This window comes from Bacillus rossius, chromosome 6 (genome assembly GCF_032445375.1).
Source record: "Bacillus rossius redtenbacheri isolate Brsri chromosome 6, Brsri_v3, whole genome shotgun sequence".
In the NCBI taxonomy this organism is placed as follows: Eukaryota; Metazoa; Arthropoda; class Insecta; order Phasmatodea; family Bacillidae; genus Bacillus; species Bacillus rossius.
Window position 1 is genome coordinate 66,871,572 of NC_086334.1, and position 20,224 is coordinate 66,891,795.

The 20,224-nt window shown below is 38.2% G+C and overlaps 1 protein-coding gene across 1 annotated transcript in view; it reads right to left on the minus strand.

Annotated features, from left to right (window-relative positions):
* Positions 1–16,891: 16,891 nt before the first annotated feature.
* Positions 16,892–20,224, minus strand: part of LOC134533565 (phospholipase B1, membrane-associated-like) — a 104,604-nt gene continuing 101,271 nt past the window's right edge. The window contains exon 8 of the mRNA XM_063371099.1: positions 16,892–18,292. Coding sequence (XP_063227169.1) covers positions 18,156–18,292 — 137 coding nt within the window. The 3' untranslated portion in view covers positions 16,892–18,155. The remainder of the gene's footprint in view (positions 18,293–20,224) is intronic.

The window sequence follows — 20,224 nt, forward strand, 5'->3', positions numbered from 1 at the left end:
AAACATTGATTACGAAATAAACTCTAATTCATTACTTTTCCGAAAAGAAAATACCACTAATTTCTTATACTCTTCCGCAAAAAGAAAATTTTCGTAAAATTTGTTACAACTTTTCCTTAGTTCATAATGCAACAAATAAATAACAATACCTCTAGAAATGTAACAAATCACTAACAAATTTAATTGATATTGGTACAGATCGTTTACAAGAAACAACATATTTTTTTAAATGCTACTGAAAAGGTACATATTCCACTATTTAAAGCTAAGGAGAGCAGAGATTTATAATATAAACTAGCTGCCCGACCCGGCTTCGCACGGCTATACTAATGGGAAAAAAATAAGCCACATCTCCCATTTACAGTAATGGTAAATAAAAAAAAAATTCAGTGAAAATTTATTACAATGCTGTATAATGTACCGGAGAGAAAATGAATAGCACCGATGGTTTCCCGACTCTTGCACGCAACGTAGAACTGATGTACCCGTACTTCGCTACGGCAGTCTACAGGCAGATCACTCTTGCGCCGCTCATTATACATGCCCCTCGTTGTGGGTACGCCACTGCCGCGCGATGCCCGTTGCCATGGAGACGCAGAAGGCATGAACAATGCAAAATCCTGTTCTCATGCAGACAAAGTACCCACTGTTGCCTGGTTTTAACCACCCATGAGATCTAATTTTCGGAAAATGTCATCCTGCGTAACATAAGGAACATTAGGGGCAGGCATATTTCGCGAAAAAATCTGCTCGGCGTCGGCGGTCCCTCTCCCACCCTCCCCCTACCCCTGCCCACTACCGCCACACCTCCCCCTCCCACTCCCGCCACACCTCCCCCTCCACCCCCCAATACCACCACACCTCCCCCTCCCACTCCCGCCACACCTCCCCTTCCCACTACCACCAAACCTCCCCCTCCACCCCCCACCACCACCACACCTCCCCCTCCCACTACCACTTGCAAAATTTCAACGGTGATGAGGACTGCACTAACAATGAAATAGCCGTTGCCATAGAGACGAATGAAGCATCAACAAAGCAACAGCCGTTGCCATGGTGATTTCCTACCAAAAACTGGAAATAAAAAAAAAAATTTAGGGGTGGACTACCCCTAACATTTAGGGGGATGAAAAATAGATGTTGGCCGATTCTCATAGATACCGGATAAGCACAAAAAATTTCATCAAAATCGGTCAAGCCGTTTCGGAGGAGTATGGCAACGAAAACTGTGACACGAGAATTTTATATATAAGAAGAGATTGCATTGTTTTTGTAGAAGACCAGTTGATGTTCAGAAGTCTTGTCCATTAACATCTGACAGTGTATAATTTCTTTACAATATAGGGCAAGTGCTAAAAAAAAATATGGAAGAAAAATTATTAACGTGGAATGCCCGGTAATATTTGATGGCAGCATTATAAAAATGGAACTGCATGAGTACCAGCCTTTCCTGCTCGGGCCGTACGCACTACCTTCAGAAGTACGCATCGCTGTACAGCGCCAATATATCTGTACTTTACCTTCGCAGTAGTATCTACGTATAGGAGGCACACTTACAAAGGTACATGGAGGCTATCCGGCTATGAGGATAATCTCGTGCAATGATATTCTCTACCTAAGCGTTTGCATTACATATGTACTCAATGGTGTCGTAGTAGACCAGATGAGAGATGTGGAAATAACATCTGCTATGAAAAATTACCTTTAGCTCACGCCAAATTAACTTTCTGCTGCAAAGATGGTCGTTGGGTCCTCGAGGATGAGTTTATGCCGAAGGAAAGTTCGAAGTTTGTGTTCTTCTGTCCTTGCTGCACGGATTTGCTGAAGACTACAAGCATATAATCATTAATACGAAACAAGAGCTCGTACTGCTTCTAGCCAATACGCACATTAATGCAATAGTCATTGCTGTAGATAATCCACAGGGTGTCTCGCTAACACTACAATCTATCGAGTGGATACCGCCTCATGTCCAAGAGAGCACGGTCTAGTGTATCATAATTTTGAAGAACAAATAAAATGGCCAAAACATTAATGTACCTTCCCGATCATGGAGCCTGGAAACATATCCTGGCTTGCCCACAAAGCCAACCTGTCAACTGAATAGTAAAGTCCAATCTCACTATGCAAAACTAATATACATCGTCTTCGGGCTTCAGACTTTGAATACATCTCAATGAGGAATGACACGCTCCGTGTTCAATAAATGTCAAATATGTATTGTACCTTGACATCAACATGGACTTTAAAAATGGAGATTTATTCAGGCATATCAAAAATATGCCAAGTTTCAGTACGCGTACTATGTTCGCGGACATTCTTCGATACTGAGTCCCAACAGATTCAAAAACTTCGCTTCGTCTGCATGTGCAACACCAAACGACAAAACGACGCCTAAACGACAGAGGACACATACTTCTTGTCTTTCTCTGACTGCCATTTCAAAGCCTCGGTCAGAGACATCGTCGCCAATGTCTTACCGAGGTAGTCATCGTGAAGGGCAATGCCGAGGATAAGCAGCACATGACTGTTCTGTGCCCAAGACCAGTCAACCAGTTGAAGGGTCGATGAAGCAGTTACCTGATTCGACGAGTTAGTCATGTCTTAAACAAACATGCACGTGTCTGTGTTTTCTCAAAATAATTTTGTACAATTTAAATTTTTTTCCGATTTTTTTTATAGTAATTACGTAATTTTAAGATGGCGAACTTGACAATATAATTGAAAATAACGGAATCCTATGCGATGGAAAGTTCTAGAAAACCAAATGGCAGAATCTAAGATGGCAATCGGGTTTAGATCACCGAAAATGTCTGACAGGTTCAAGGTAATATAATAATAAAAATAATAATTTATTTGCCATTTATTTACACTTTGTTAACAATATTCACTTAATTAACCAGGAAATTTAGCACTCACGAAAGCAAGCTTGTATGTGAATGCATCTAGTCACTCAAATTACATGCGGTATTTTGACGATTGTAAACATTTGTAAATGTATTATAACTGAGAAAAAAATATAAAATATAACCTAAGAAACTTTAAATTAGTTATACAAATGTTGAAAGTTAAAAAGAGCAATTTATTAAAATTCAATATTATGTATAAAAAAACGTATAAATTATAACATTGCTACATGAACAAATGAAAATATAATAAAATAAAAATTAGTATTTAAGTAAAGTACAGGTAGAAAGTTATTACAATATATAAAACTTACTTAAATACTAAAGCCATCTCTTCATCAGTTAAAAAATGTAGCAAAATATTAACATATTTTTTTCATTTGAAAGTAGTTTTTAGTTTTTAGTTTTGCAGGAAGAATAACAACAATTTTTTGAAGCAAAAATTCTAAAGATCTCTGAGTTATTGTTTTATGAAATTGAGGGATTTGTAAATTTATATTCTGTCTATGGCGTGAAGGATAGTGTTATGATCTATATAATTTAACTGATTATCCCTTTGATACATATTAATTATTGCAGCTCTAATAAACAATCTTTTAATATCAAATACATTTAATAGTTTAAAAAGTTCCTTGGATGGGTATGTACATGTGTTTTTTTTAAATAACTCATAAAATAAGTTGACGTTTTACTCGTCCATCGTGACTTCACAATCCAGGATGGTGGACCCCGACCTCACCACACCCGGCACCCAGTAGCCAGATGCCCTTCCATGTGCTATAGCCCGTCCCACTCTTAGATTGCAGTACACGGCTTATGGCGCGCGCTGTTGCCAAATCTCTAACACATAACGAATTTCAGGAGATGTGTGTCTTTTTAATTCGGATCGAACAAGAAGCATTTTAAGAAATCATATCGTAATTTATAATATTTTATATTATTACACAAATAAATTTGTAATAATGCCACTTTTATGTAAATTTCAAATAAAAACTACCTATAGTAGATGAAAATTTCTTATAGGTTTCTTTTATGTTCTAAAAATCCCATATATATATATATATATATCACATTTTCATGGGCCCGATAAACGCCGTATTTTTGGACAAGTCATGTCCAAAATGATAAATAAAATACCGTAATTGAAATTCTCGGTCGAGTAAGTTATGAGAAAATCCGAACAATTTGGTCGAAATGGGGAAGAGTTTTTGAAAAACAGAAAAATCGCAACTCCCATGATATGAATAATATCGCATCCGTTTTAACGTACGATAACTCGGAGTACCTAGTGCCAAGTAATGTTTTCTAAATAAATTTTTGATACGACCAGCCATAACTGCATGTGTTCGAAAAACATTTTCACTGGACAAAAAAAAAACGTACCTGACTTAGTAGACACCTTATCAAATCTGATTAAATTGTTTGTAAATATCATAATTATTATCCAAAACTTTGTCTAAAACAATGTTTGATAAGATGCTTGGTGTTGAGAAGGATAGAAAAAGAATTCAAAATTTTGTACCATAATCGCTATTAAATTCCTTCGTATTTATTTAATACATTTTACATATTATGTTCAAGATTCGATTAAAATATTTTTGTAGCAACCATTACTGCAAGGGGAAGAAAAAATATGGTATTAAGGATATAAAAATCCCTTTTTGTTCTAATGTAAAGAAATATAATCATCAAAATCTTCCTGCGCCTTTAGGCTGTGCCAATAAGGAATTTTTTTTAACTTTAACTTACAACAAGAATCTGTTCACACACATTTCATTCATAGGAACTTATACGATAAATGCAACGTTAACTTGATTAAGAAATTAATAACATACCTTTTAATCACTATCGCTACTGCTGACCAATGTTGATACCCCTTCCATAAGAGTAGCACAGAGCTGACCAGAAGAATGGGGTTGGGGCGATGGAGATGACTGGGATGAATTGGACGAGGCTAAACTTATCAAAAATCTTTCCTCGTCATCTTGAAGTTCGTCAGCTCTCCACAGCTCTTCTTCCATGTTTTTCACAGTTTGTACATCATTTTTCCAGTTTTCTTTTGATACGTGGTCATAACCCTTTGTTATTAAGGACTCCATATCATGTGCCTTGAAAGTTGTGTTATGCAGTCTTACGAACGATTTCACTTGTGCCCATACCATTTCAATAGGGTTTAGCTCGCAATGATACGGGGGCAAGCGAAGTACAGTTCGACCTACGCATTTGGCTATTTCTTCAAGTTTGTATTTCTTGTACTTGTGCCTTTATCGTCCTACTATGTGTAGCAATTCCCGCTTAATCATACTGGCATCATAAGGAATGCTTTTCTCCATGAGCTACTGTCTTATATCCCCCACACGCCAACGTTGCACGGGAATCGGTTCACACATCCTGCTATGGTATGACGCATTATCCAAAACAATAACAGATCCCTCTGGAGTGTTTGGCAAAAGTTGTTCGGCAAACCACTTTTCATACCCATCTGCAGTCATTTCATCATGAGCGTCAGCTGTGTTCTTTTTGCACAAGAAAGTAAGGGCAGCATTTTTAACAAAACCGTCCTCATTACCTGCATGCACTAACGCAACACGTGCACCTCGTCCTGTAGGAGGTTTAAGGCCTGAACTAAGGCCTTCAATGGCTGCCTGCCGAGCGCTCTTCACTGTTGTATCTTTCCATGCCTTTTCCACACTGAGCCGCACATTTACCCAAGATTCATCTGTATATATAACTGGTTTTCCTTAATCCCTAAATCTTTTTACTTCTCTCAAGTAGGTATGCCGCCACCGAATTATGTCGTCACGTTCTATAAATGCTGCCTTGTTTCCTCTTCTTAAATACTCAAACCCAATGTCGTGAAGGAACCTATGCAGGGTGGTACGAGAGAAATCTGGCAGTGATTCGTCACTATTCACTTTTGCTAAAATGACATTTAAAGTGGGAGTAATGTTAGCAAACGAAAAAGTGTGAACGATCCGCCGTAGCCCACTCTGCACAATGCCATCGTAAGTTTGTTTTCGGCAATTTTTCTGTTTGTCTTTCCTTTTTGATTTTACCTTACCAGGCGTACTTAGGGCACCATGTCGCTGCAGTTCCGTCCTTATGTTGTAAATGGTTCGTTCGGAACAACCGGTTGCTTTGGAAGCTTCCTTAATTGCATTGCACACACTCATATTTTTTGAAAAATACTCATATACATTCAACACAATCTTGCGCTCCCTTCCGCGTAGCCTACCGATATAGTTTCTTTTCGATGTTCTATCTTCCATATTTTATATATACGTAATAAAAATAAATGTAGAAAATAAAATGAGGTATGTTAATATATAATTTGTCAAAATTATAACTGTAACGAGTCACCGGACACAACGCGTTGCTTCGTCGCGAGACGCGATACTAACTGGCAGGCTGGTTTTCAGAAATGCGTGTCTAAGGAAATACATGGTTGACTAAGGAAGCCATGTATTTTAAATTGCTTGCAGGACAGAACCCCACTTATCTAAACACACGACCCTGTTTCCTCTTACGACGGCAGCTTGTGAGAGAAACCTCTATTGCAGCGCGCTCTTGTACTGATAAGACACTTCTTTAACAGCTATTTCCACGGAAACTGTAGAAGCAATTGAGATGGAGCTACTTTTAAAAACTAATTCAATTCATTGTGAACATTTTTCACGCTTTCGTCCCCCATCTATCTTTAATAGAAAAAAAGTTTTCCGCTGGTCAACTTTTTGATGTGTCAGTTTGTGAGAAAATGCATTTCAATATATTGAAAAAATTATTTAAGTGAAACCTGTACAGTTTTTATCCTAACATTTGTTCGGTGGCGTCCTAAGGCATTAATTTATTATTAAAAACAATCTGAATGAAATACACATGTAGGTTATTTTTTTTTGATGTGAAACATCTCGGAATACTTCAAAACAGTTCGCAGTGAATAATTTATGTTTTTTATTATTTTCGGACACTTAAAATATTGTTAAGTATTCAAAATAAGCATTGCCTGGTGCGTATTTCGATGCTATACAATATGAAAAAAAGCTTGGTTCAAAAATTAAAATTTTAGTTTCGTTTGATGTTTGGCAACAACGCACGAAGAAACAAGGACAGTGCTAACGGCAATCGGCGTGTGTTAGAGAGAGAGAGAATGCGCCCATTTACTTCCACACTGCAATCTAAGAGTGGGATGCTTTATACTTCCCGCCGCTCCCTCGCACGCTGTCGGCCAGTGGCTGGACCCGTTTCGACTTCACCACGCTCTAGCGGCGATTCCGGCAAACACAATCCATCTCTTTTTCACTGGCAAACAACTCGGGGAGCGCATGGCGGAGTTTATACAAAATTTACAGGAATGTGCTTCTGCGTTGGGAATGGAACATACGGATGATCAATTAATTAAGTTGGTATTGGAGAGTATGGCGCCTGATATCAGGCAACAGTGTTCGTTTTTGCAATGTCCTAAGTTTCTTTAAGAGCAGAAAACTTGGGCCATAGAGGTATATAATGTTGTGTAAACTTGCCATGTTTTTCATGCACAGGCATAAGATGACCCGAGTAAAGTTCCTGACGAGCAGTGCAGCGTAACATTTCTGATCAAAGTAACTTCTCGAAAGATAGAAAGAACGCGGTAATGTGTTTTAAGTGTCACAATCTGAAACATATTTTTCCAAATAATGGAGTCGTTTTGAGACAGTCGTCAATACTATAAATTTGGGAAATTAGACCATATATCTAGCCATTGTTGGGAAAAACTTTCTGGCGGGAGTAGTGCGGCTAACATTGGAGACGGCGAAGGGATTACGGCTGTATGGGACCAAGTAGCAGTCACCAAATAAAGAGAACTAGGCAAGAACTATGGTAGTTTTTGGGTGGAGACTGTGATACGTGGTAAAACGAGGCAAGCTATGGTCGACACTGGGCCAGCAGTAAACTTATTAGCCAGAAAGTTTCTAGCCTCTCAGTCTCCGAAAGGCCTCAACCTATGAACTTGTTGATGGTGTACAAATGTTTTAAATTGCAGGTGTTTAATGGTGTCAGCAGTCTGGTCAAGTTTTCGACACTCAGGCTAACAAGAAAAAAAAATTGGTGCCTAGGATTTTGGAAGTGATTTTAGATATATTTGGGCTGCTGATTCTAAATATGAAATTAGTTTTTATCAGCTCTAATTTTTGAGATAAGTTTGAAAAAATAAGTAAAACCACCTGCTTGACTCAAGGCACTTCTTCGCAGGGATACCCCAGGCTGGAAATCTCCTCGCATATCTTCGCTTCGCGCCAGTGGGCGTGCACCTTTATTCTGTTAAAAACTAATTCCCTTTATTCACTTTTAACATGTAGTAATTTACTAAGGTTACTTTTCTCGGTAATATTTCAGAGAATGTATATACCATATTCTGCTTAGCTATTATCTTATAAATACAAAATAATTTGGTAAATTATTTCTCAAAGTTCAAAAAATATCTTACAAAGAAGGTGTTTGTATATAAAATTATGGATCAGAGTAGTATAGGAATGGGGCTCCTGGCACAGGGTCCAGGGTGTGGTGCCGGTGGTGCCGACCGCCATGTTTGATTGTGACGTCACGGCGGCCATCTTGGATGGTTGTGACCTTGACCTTTGACCTTGACCTTGACCCCGACGGCCATTTTGGATCCGCCATCTTGGATCCGCCATTTTGGGTGACGTCATTGTGTTTTCTCGAACTTTGCAGCATTGTGTTTTCCACCATATTGGACGATGACGTCACCGTTGCAAATTCCGTTACGGCCGCCATCTTTAACTTTTTTATTTATTATCCGATTTTAATGGAAAAAATTTAAAATTCATAAAAAAATTCAAATAATAAATTTTAATAAATTATTTATAAAAAAATGTACTTTTACGACACGGAGTTCGGAGTCCTCGGTTCGAACCCGGTGAGGGCAAAAAAAAAATGGCGACCGAACCTTGCCCCCGTGGTGGCTGCTGGCAGACTGACTCCCACCACTTTTTTTCAAAGCATATATATCGCCAGTGAGCATGACGTCATGTCCGCCATCTTGAAAATTCGTAATTTCAATGCTAGAGATTCCGGAAAAAAATTAAAAATCATTAAAAAAATTAATTAACCTAATTAGGTAATAAAAAATCATTATAACCACCGTTGCACTTTTCGTGACGGCCGCCATCTAGAAATCACTTGCTGGAGATCACCATCTTGTTTTCGTCTGCTAGAGTGTGCTGATACCATGTTAGTATAATAATCTGGTCACCACACCTTTGACCTTATTCTTGTTATTTGACCTTGACCATGAACTTTGACCTTGGCCTTGAAATTTGACCTTGGCCTTGAAATTTTACCTTGACCTTTGACCTTGACCTTGAACTTTGACCTTGACCTTTGACATTTACCTTGAAATTTGCCCTTGACCTTGAAATTTGCCCTTGACCTTGAAATTTGACCTTGAACTTGAAATTTGACTTTGTCCTTGTCGACCATCATGGATCCGACATTTTATGTTCAGTACATGCTACCAGGAGCTACCACCTGCTGGAGTACGCCATCTTGTGTGTGTACTCGTATTATAGAGTACATTTCCATCTGGATAATTTTATTCTAACCCGCTACAGTGCAGTAATCATTTATTACCGAGGTGCCCCCGCCATCTTGAAATTCGGCCGCCATCTTGAAATCATGTAATAATGTAGCTAGAAAAGCGGGAAAAATCCAAAATTCATCAAAAAAATCACTCATTAACTTACATATCGGTTCGATCCGCTCCAGTCCTTGGTTCGATACTAGATCGATGCAATAATGTTTAACTTTATGAAAAAATAATAATTTCAATAAACCACGTTCAACATTCTTAAAGAGACTTTAAATCCTCTACTACCATCATTCAAACAGACATCAAGACCACCATATTGCAAATTCGTAATAATTAACCTAGAAATTCAGCTAAAATTTCAAAAAATTCATTAAATAAATTTGCAAAAAATATACTGATTAATTAGATCAACTAAGGTCCTTGGTTCGATCCTGGACAAAGCTTAAATAAAATTTAATTTAAATACCAGATAAGTGTAAGGTTCGAGAAATAAAACATCACAAAGTCTTTTACAAACATAATATTTATTACACATTTTTCTATCCTACTACAGAATCACTTGCGAAAGCCAGCAATCTTACAAACATTTAGCCCTGCATAGACGTGCAACGACTACTTCTTAGCTCCAACAGCTCCAAATGCTCCAAATGGCTCCAACAGCTCCAAACGGCCTCCAAATGGCACCAACAGCTCCAAATGGCTCAAAATTCTCCAAACGGTCTCCAAATGCTTGACAGCTCCAAATGTCTCCAGCAGCTCCAAATGCTCCAAATGGTTCCAACAGCTCCAAATGCTCCAAAAAGACTCCAACAGCTCAAAATGCTCCAAATGGCTCCAACAGCTCCAAATGCTACAAAAGGCTCAAAATGCTACAACAGCCTCCAAATGCTCCAAAAAGGCTCCAAATGCTTCAAAAGGCTCCAAATGCTCCAACAGCTCCAAATGGCTCCAAAAAGGCTCCAAATGCTCCAACAGCCTCCAAATGCTCCAACAGCCTCCAAATGCTCCCAAAGGCTCCAAATGCTTCAAGTGGCTCCAATTGCTCCAACAGCTTCATCTTCAATTGGTTGCAACTGATTCCAATTACTTTTCTTATCGAACTTGGCATGATTACTAACATGTCTTTATTAGTATACATTTTGACTGGCAGTGGTAACGTATTTTGCACCTTTAAATTATAAGTTTTATTTAGAAATCAGATTTCGATAAATGGTAGATACCATTTGGAAATAAAATATATTAATTTATCTTCAAGTTTATACACATACATTTAATTTAAGCCATTATTGTATGTAGCCAGCTTCCCTCAGTTCTTTGAGTATGAAGGATATATCTTTAATGTTCGAATAGTTTCCTGCACAAAGCGATCCATGTAGTAGTCGTAGCCTGTCAACCAATATGTTAGGATCTTCCCATGAGGTATAATCAATCTCTTCTGCTGCGTTCATCATCCTTGCATGTTTATAATAAATATTATCTCTGGTGTCTATCGTTTTAACACCAACCACAAGGTCACTTTCGTCATCGTGCCAGTGATTATCACAAGCTTGATCAGGATAATTTATTTTATTACGACGTTTCCACCGTTTTGGTCTCAAACCACCATCACAGTCTTCGCTCTTGCATGCTTTTGGTGCTTCAGCACAGTACTCAATCATGTCAGCCTTAGATGTGTCAGCACAGTCTTCGTTCATGCCAGCTTCTGATGTGTCACCACAGTCTTCAATCATGTCAGCATCACAAACTTGATCAGGATAATTTATTTTATTACGTCGTTTCCATCGTTTTGGTCTCAGACCGCCATCACAGTCTTCGATCCTGCCTGCTTTAGGTGCTTCAGTACAGTACTCAATCATGTCAGCCTCAGATGTGTCACCACAATCTTCAATCATGCCAGCCTCAGATGATTCATCAAAGTCTTCGACCTTGTAAGCTTCAGGTGGTTCTCCATCTTTCACATTTTCATGGAGACGACTAGATATTGGAGTAAATATATTTTCATTTCTAATGTGGTTACAACTTCCTTCGTTTGTTTTAAATGTTAAATTATTATCTTGATCCAGATCAGTAATTTTAGCATTAGCTTTTTCGCCTTCGTTCCTCTTCCGCGATGTTGTAGCCCAGTCTTCGTTATCTTTATTCATCTTAATTGTACAGGTCTTGTAATGTCTATCCAAGTAATATCTTCTACCAAAGGATTTCTGACACTGACTGCAATGAAATGGTTTTTGACAAGGACCCAAATTACACTCGCTTCTCTCATGTCGTTTAGCATTCTTTCTCAAGGTAAACACCTTGCTACAGTATCTACAGTGATGACGTTTTGATACAGCAACAAATCCCGAATCAGGATTCATATTAGTTACTGAGACTAATGTCAGACGCAAACTAAGAGTTTTAAATTAGATATATATTACTTGAATATAATTTTTTAATTATTTCATCAGCGAGAATTAATTTATCTCATTCAAAGGTACTTGTTGGAAGTAGTTCTGCTTTTCAAAAGTAGATGTCGCCACATGTTACTTGCAGGTAAATAATATTTAGTTCTTTTATGCGGGATGCGGGATGCTCACTAACGATCGCAAAAGAAGGATGGCTTCGCTAGACTCCAAGGAGAAGGAAGTTCGTCCTTCCTGTTAGTGCTTCTTAGATTTCTCAGAGATTATTATTATTTGACTGAGTAATGATTTTTTTTTTAATTTCCACCTGATAAAAAAATATTACAAGTGTTGATTAAGTAGCAGAAATTCACTATTTGCATGTAACCTTGAAAAAAAAACATGCCTCATTAAGTAAAAAAATCCTTCATGCAGAGATCAATTTCTCATCTGTAACCAGAATCACTCGGAGAAAACCATAAGATGTCTAGTCAGGAATAATCAGAAGCACTCGGAGAAAAACCATCAAAATATTGTCAAGAATAATATAGAGCACACGGAGAAAACCACCATAACTTTGACAAGAATTATTCGAAAGCACACGGAGAAACCACCAAAAGTTTTCTTAGATATCATAAAATTAAAAAAAAAATAATAAAAAATTTAAATAAAAACTAAAAATACAAAACAAAATCGGCTAGCTTGTGAACATCTCATTGTAGTGCAAAGTTAGAGTTCCAGTACAAGCCAGATTTTGTTTTTGTATATTTAGTTTTTATTTAAATTTTTTATTATTTTTTTTAATTTTATGATATCTAAGAAAACTTTTGGCGGTTTTTCCGTGTGCTTTCGAATTATTCTTGTCAAAGTTATGGTGGTTTTCTCCGTGTGCTCTATATTATTCTTGACAATATTTTGATGGTTTTTCTCCGAGTGCTTCTGATTATTCCTGACTAGACATCTGATGGATTTCTCCGAGAGCTTCTAATTATTCCTGACACGACATCTTATGGTTTTCTCCGAGTGCTTCTGGTTACAGATGAGAAAATGATCTCTGCAAGAAGGATTTTTTTACTTAATGAGGCATGTCATTTGTTTTCAAGGTTACATGTAATTAGTGAATTTCTGCTACTTAATCAACACTTGTAATATTTTTTTATCAGGTAGAAATTAAAAAAATATCATTACTCAGTCAAATAATAATAATCTCTGAGAAATCTAAGAAGCACTAACAGGAAGGACGAACTTCCTTCTCCTTGGAGTCTAGCGAAGCCATCCTTCTTTTGCGATCGTTAGTGAGCATCCCGCATCCCGCATAAAAGAACTAAATATTATTTACCTGCAAGTAACATGTGGCGACATCTGCTTTTGAAAAGCAGAACTACTTCCAACAAGTACCTTTGAATGAGATAAATTAATTCTCGCTGATGAAATAATTAAAAAATTATATTCAAGTAATATATATCTAATTTAAAACTCTTAGTTTGCGTCTGACATTAGTCTCAGTAACTAATATGAATCCTGATTCGGGATTTGTTGCTGTATCAAAACGTCATCACTGTAGATACTGTAGCAAGGTGTTTACCTCGAGAAAGAATGCTAAACGACATGAGAGAAGCGAGTGTAATTTGGGTCCTTGTCAAAAACCATTTCATTGCAGTCAGTGTCAGAAATCCTTTGGTAGAAGATATTACTTGGATAGACATTACAAGACCAGTAACAATTAAGATGAATAAAGATAACGAAGACTGGGCTACAACATCGCGGAAGAGGAACGAAGGCGAAAAAGCTAATGCTAAAATTACTGATCTAGATCAAGATAATAATTTAAAATTTAAAACATACGAAGAAAGTTGTAACCACATTAGAAATGAAAATATATTTACTCCAATATCTAGTCGTCTCCATGAAAATGTGAAAGATGGAGAACCACCTGAAGCTTACAAGTTCGAAGACTTTGATGAATCATCTGAAGCTGGCATAATTGAAGATTGTGGTGACACATCTGAGGCTGACATGATTGAGTACTGTACTGAAGCACCTAAAGCAGGCAAGATCGAAGACTGTGATGGCGGTCTGAGACCAAAACGATGGAAACGATGTAATAAAATAAATTATCCTGATCAAGTTTGTGATGCTGACATGATTGAAGACTGTGGTGACACATCAGAAGCTGGCATGAACGAAGACTGTGCTGACACATCTATGGCTGACATGATTGAGTACTGTGCTGAAGCACCAAAAGCATGCAAGAGCGAAGACTGTGATGGTGGTTTGAGTCCAATACGATGGAAACGTCATAATAAAATTAATTAACCTGATCAAGCTTGTGATAATCACTGGCACGATGACGAAAGTGACCTTGTGGTTGGTGTAAAAACGATAGACACCAGAGATAATAATATTTATTATAAACATGCAAGGATGATGAACGCAGCAGAAGAGATTGATTATACCTCATGGGAAGATCCTAACATATTGGTTGACAGGCTACGACTACTACATGGATCGCTTTGTGCAGGAAACTATTCGAACATTAAAGAAATATCCTTCATACTCAAAGAACTGAGGGAAGCTGGCTACATACAATAATGGCTTAAATTAAATGTATGTTTATAAACTTGAAGATAAATTAATATATTTTCTTTCCAAATGGTATCTTCCATTTATCGAAATCTGATTTCTAAATAAAACTTATAACTTAAAGGTGCAAAATACGTTACCGCTGCCAGTCAAAATGTATACTAATAAAGACATGTTAGTAATCATGCCAAGTTCGATAAGAAAAGTAATTGGAATCAGTTGCAACCAATTGAAGATGGAGCTGTCGGAGCAATTGGAGCCATTTGAAGCATTTGGAGCATTTTGGAGCATTTAGAGCTGTTGGAGCCATTTGGAGCATTTGGAGCTGTCTTAAGCATTTGGAGGCTGTTGGAGCATTTGGAGCCTTTTTGGAGCATTTGGAGGCTGTTGTAGCATTTGGAGCCTTTTGTAGCATTTGGAGCTGTTGTAGCCATTTGGAGGCCGTTTGGAGCATTTGGAGCCATTTGGAGCTGTTGGAGCCATTTGGAGCATTTGGAGCTTTTGGAGCTAAGAAGTAGTCGTTGCACGTCTATGCAGGGCTAAATGTTTGTAAGATTGCTGGCTTTCGCAATTGATTGTGTAGTAGGATAGAAATTGTGTAATAAATATTATGTTTGTAAAAGACTTTTATTGCTCGAACCTTACAATTTTCTCGTATTTATATTGAATTTATTTTACCTTCGTCCAGAATTGAACCAAGGACCTTAGTCGATCTAATTAATCAGTATATTGTTTGCAAATTTATTTAATGAATTTTTTGAAATTTTTCCTGAATTTCTAGGTTAATTATTACGAATTTGCAATATGGTGGTCTTGATGTCTGTTTGAATGATGGTAGTAGAGGATTTATAGTCTCTTTAAGAATGTTGAACGTGGTTTATTGAAATTATTATTTTTTTCATAAAATTAAACATTATTGCATTGATCGAGCATCGAACCAAGGACTGGAGTGGTTCGAATCGATATGTATGTTAATGAGTGATTTTTTTGATGAATTTTGGATTTTTCCCGCTTTTCTAGCTACATTATTACATGATTTCAAGATGGCGGCCGAATTTCAAGATGGCGGGGGGCACCTCGGTAATAAATGATTACTGCACTGTAGCGGGTTAGAATAAAACTATCCAGATGGAAATGTACTCTATAATACGAGTACACACACAAGATGGCGTACTCCAGCAGGTGGTAGCTCCTGGTAGCATGTACTGAATATAAAATGTCGGATCCATGATGGTCGACAAGGACAAAGTCAAATTTCAAGTTCAAGGTCAAATTTCAAGGTCAAGGGTAGATTTCAAGGTCAAGGGCAAATTTCAAGGTCAATGTCAAAGGTCAAGATCATAGTTCAAGGTCAAGGTCAAAGGTCAAGGTCAAATTTCAAGGCCAAGGTCAAAGTTCATGGTCAAGGTCAAAGTTCAAGGTTAAGGTCAAATATCAAGATCAAGGTCAAATGTGTGGTGACCAGATAATTATACTAACATGGTATCAGCACACTCTAGCAGACGGAAACAAGATGGTGATCTCCAGCGGGTGATTTCAAGATGGCGGCCGTTGCGAAAAGTGCAACGGTGGTTTTAAGGATTTTTTATTATTTAATTAGGTTGATTAATTTTTTTAATGATTTTTTAATTTTTTCCAGAATCTCTAGCATTGAAATTACGGATTTTCAAGATGGCAGACATGACGTCATGCTCACTGGCGATATATATGCTTTGAAAAAAAGTGGTTGAGTCAGTCTGCCAGCAGCCACCACGGGGGGAAGGTTCGGTCGCCATTTTTTTTGCCCTCACCGGGTTCGAACCGAGGACTCCGAACTCCGTGTCGTAAAAGCACATTTTTTATAAATAATATATTTGATTTTATTATTTGAATTTTTTTATGATTTTTAAAAAATTTTCATTAAAATCGGATAATAAATAAAAAAGTTAAAGATGGCGGCCGTAACGGAATTTGCAACGGTGACGTCATCGTCCAATATGTTGGAAAACACAATGCTGGAAAGTTCGAGAAAACACAATGACGTCATCCAAAATGGCGTATTCAAGATGGCGGATCCAAAATGGCCGTCGGGGTCAAGGTCAAGGTCACAACCATCCAAGATGGCCGCTGTGACGTCACAATCAAACATGGCGGTCGGCACCACCGGCACCACACCCTGGACCCTGTGCCAGGAGCCCCATTCCTATACTACTGATCAGCTAATTTAACTGGGGATCGTCTATTCGAACTGAGTGGAGTAATTGGGCTGCAAGAAATGTTGTATAATACAATAATATAAGTATTAGATGTGTTCCAGATCTTCATACACATTATTTCGCCACTATTTACATAATCCTTAAAATATTTTTACATCATATCAGTACCGAGAACATATGCTGGTCGCTCCGTAGTCTGCCAATAAAGTGGGATTAGTAATAAAAAATTAAAACAAAATACACGTAGATAAATATTTTATTTTACTTACATACCTACAATAAATCATTGAGTTAAAAATATAAATGTTTATTATTAATCAGTTCAGTTTCAATGCTAATGAATACATAAACATAACTTTATGTTAATATGTAGTAGGAATACTGAAGGATATAAAATGAAAAATATGTGTATGCATCAGCACAATAGCATAGCGATCTCTTAAGCATGAACATTTATGCTTTACATATATGCATTTCCAGACTTACTTATCTGTCTCACCTAATGTTATCTTATGGAACGTTTATTTTAAGGCTCGACCTACAGCTTATAAGTAGAGACAGGAAAAATTCGCGAGTTCATTTCGCGATAGGCTAAAATACAAATAGTTATACCTCAATGCAGCCTCTGTTATTGGCTCACAACTCACCTAGACGACTCTGGGCCAATGAGAAACACACAACCAAAGCTGTATCGAATCACAGGCTGCTACGTTGGGACGTCTCACAAGACAGCAGCCAATGAGTGGGTCACATTTGACCGAGTGTACGTAGAACTATGGAGTTCATCCTACAGGTCATTGAACCCGCGAATTTTTCCGGTCCCTACTTATAAGTTTATGTCTGGTTACAGTATAGCGTCTTGCCGTTCAGCCACAGTGGTTTCTGGTCCGGTCACTTGCTTTTCACCGAAACTACGCGCTCTGGATCGCTGGTGAGGGCGTTCTTGGTTTTTCCGGCGGAGGAATTAGACTAGGGTACTTATGTTTAATACCACTCTCCCCCACCCTAAAAAATTATATTGTAGCTTCTTTTTGAGTAAATTTTCTTGTGTCTACGATATAGACGAACTTTTATAGTTTAATTCACTCATTCACTTCTTCACGTAGTTCTTTGCGACTTGCGGGCATGCCATTTGAGCATGCAGTATCACCAAGAACATACCGGTTGTTTCAAACTCAGAAAAATGTACTCGTATGGAAACCAAAATATGCCGTTTTCAGGGCTCTGGCCACAAAAGGGTATGGCGTAAATTTATAACAGAGTTGTTCTGTTAAAGTTTCTTTGGTAAATGTTTTCTCACAGTTTGTTCACTATTGACCACCTTTCAACAACTACACTAAAAACGGGCAATGAATGCTAAAGCCTCCAAGCTAGGCGTGCCGTCAAAAACGCTGTGTGCTGGGCCAGTGAAGGTTGCTCTGCGCAATCCCTCACTAGTGCATGTTCCGACCCAGCAGAGCTCCGCACGAGGCCTCAGAGTGGAGGAGACCGCAGGGTCAGGAGGTCACGTCCTGCTGTTGGTCCTCGTGCGGAAGAAGGGCCGCTGCTCGGAGGGACACAGGAAGCGCTCGAAGGTGGGGCTCCAGCCCTCCGTCTTGGCGCCTACTGGCTCCAGCAGGTTGTTCCAGAGCGCGTTCGCCGCTGCAACACACGACCACCCGCCTTCTGAAACTCGCACAAACTCAACTGAGTTTCATCACACTTTCTAGTCACCGGGAAATTTAGTGTTCTCAGTGACTTTAAGGCTGTGTCGTACACTTTGCGTCTATTGAATAGCTGTTGTGAGAGGCGATGGGAGTGGGTGAATCGGGATGTACAGCGAGGAGAAAGATCGAACATGCCGCTGTTGTAGTTTGTTAATGATAGCGGGCAGGCAGAAAATGCCGACATTCGCTTGTGCTGCAATAAAAGGCGCTTTGCGGTCTCTAAATGCAAACCAGGAGCATGCAGAACGGCACTATGGGGCAGCCTCGCTGAGCCACCGCGGCGAGAATCAGGAGGCGCGGTATCTGGTGTGCACTGGGATGGAGTGTGTTGAGGAGCAGCTGAGAGGGAAACCGATAAGCAGAAACGCCTGGAAATATTATAAAATAAAATTGTATGAAACAATTAATATATTATTCACGGGCAAGTTAGAGATTTCTGTAAGAGCTGTTACAGGTTCTCCTAAGTGTTATTTTGGCCAATGGACAACACTTCTTGTAGAGAGCAGAGATTGGATAAAGGTGTATTTGAACGATAGATGAACATGATTTAAGATAGTTTAGTTATGTAACCCTCAATGTGAGCATAAATGAATGCCATATTGGTCCACGCCGAACTCAAGTCCGAAGTATCATGTATGTTCTCATGATAAGTGGTAAATTCGTAATGGATGTTTCTGTTGAAATGCCCTGCGTACGATTTCTTTGGGCACTAAGGTGATGTGATAACATTTTGGGTGCCATGTTAAAAGCTCATATTTTTGAAAGTCTTACATTGTATTGGGAACTATTATCGGATGCAATCATTGAAAGCAGCCCTGAAATCTTAAAAATTTAATTTTGGAAATCTAAAATAGTTGTGGCTGCAGTGACATTCCTTATAGGTATGAGCAATACAACTTTTCAGAAAGCATTAATTCATATCAGCAGCATGGTATGTCAAGACTTTTAATGGGTAAACGATTTTACGGAATCTAAAGAGTTTCTCGTTTCGTCAATTGACTATATCTAACGATACAAAAACAAAATTGAGAATTTGGTTGGTTATCTGAATGCACAGATTTTTCAAAGCATGACACATTCAGAAATATCTTGGTGCACACCCAGGGCCGCAACTAGGGGGGAGCAAGCGGGGCATACGCCCCGGGCGCAAAGCTGTGGGGGCGCCGAAATCGCTTGCATTTTAATTCCTACTACAACTGGTAACTGGTAAAATGTTTTTTAACTTGCATGCCAGGAATGTCTAATCTGATTTACAATATAACGTCTCAACATATGTATTTTAAAATACTCTGAGAAAAATGTTAAGTTCATCATTAACATAAAATTGTAAAGGGAGAAGTTAGAAAGTTTTAATGCGTCCTCTATACGAATACAGTACAATGTTGTCAGAGAGGGTGGTACCACTAGCTGTGAGGAAGCAGTGGCGATGGAATAGTGAATGCCTTAAAATCCCGGTTTCAGGCTCTTCAAGCAATTAATGACAAGTTTAGCTTTTTAAATGGGAATAACATCTAGAAAATGGAAGTTAAAGATTTGAAGACTGCAGCCAAATGGTTGTCTGAAACATACAAAGATGACATCAATGGAGAATAAATAGTTCAAGAAATGGAAAGTTTTAAACATCACGCCTTGGCAGTTGATGACACTATGAAAACAGCATCTGCAGCGACCCTCTTGAAGCTCATTCACGAACACAGAATTGAAGAAGGATATCCAAACCTGACCACAGCCCTTAAGATATTTCTTACTCTTCCTGTAACAGTTTCTTCAGGCGAAAGAAGTTTCAGCAAATTGAAAACTTTTAAAAAAATATTTAAGAAATAGTATGAGGCAAGACAGACTGTCGAATTTGAGCATTATTTCCATA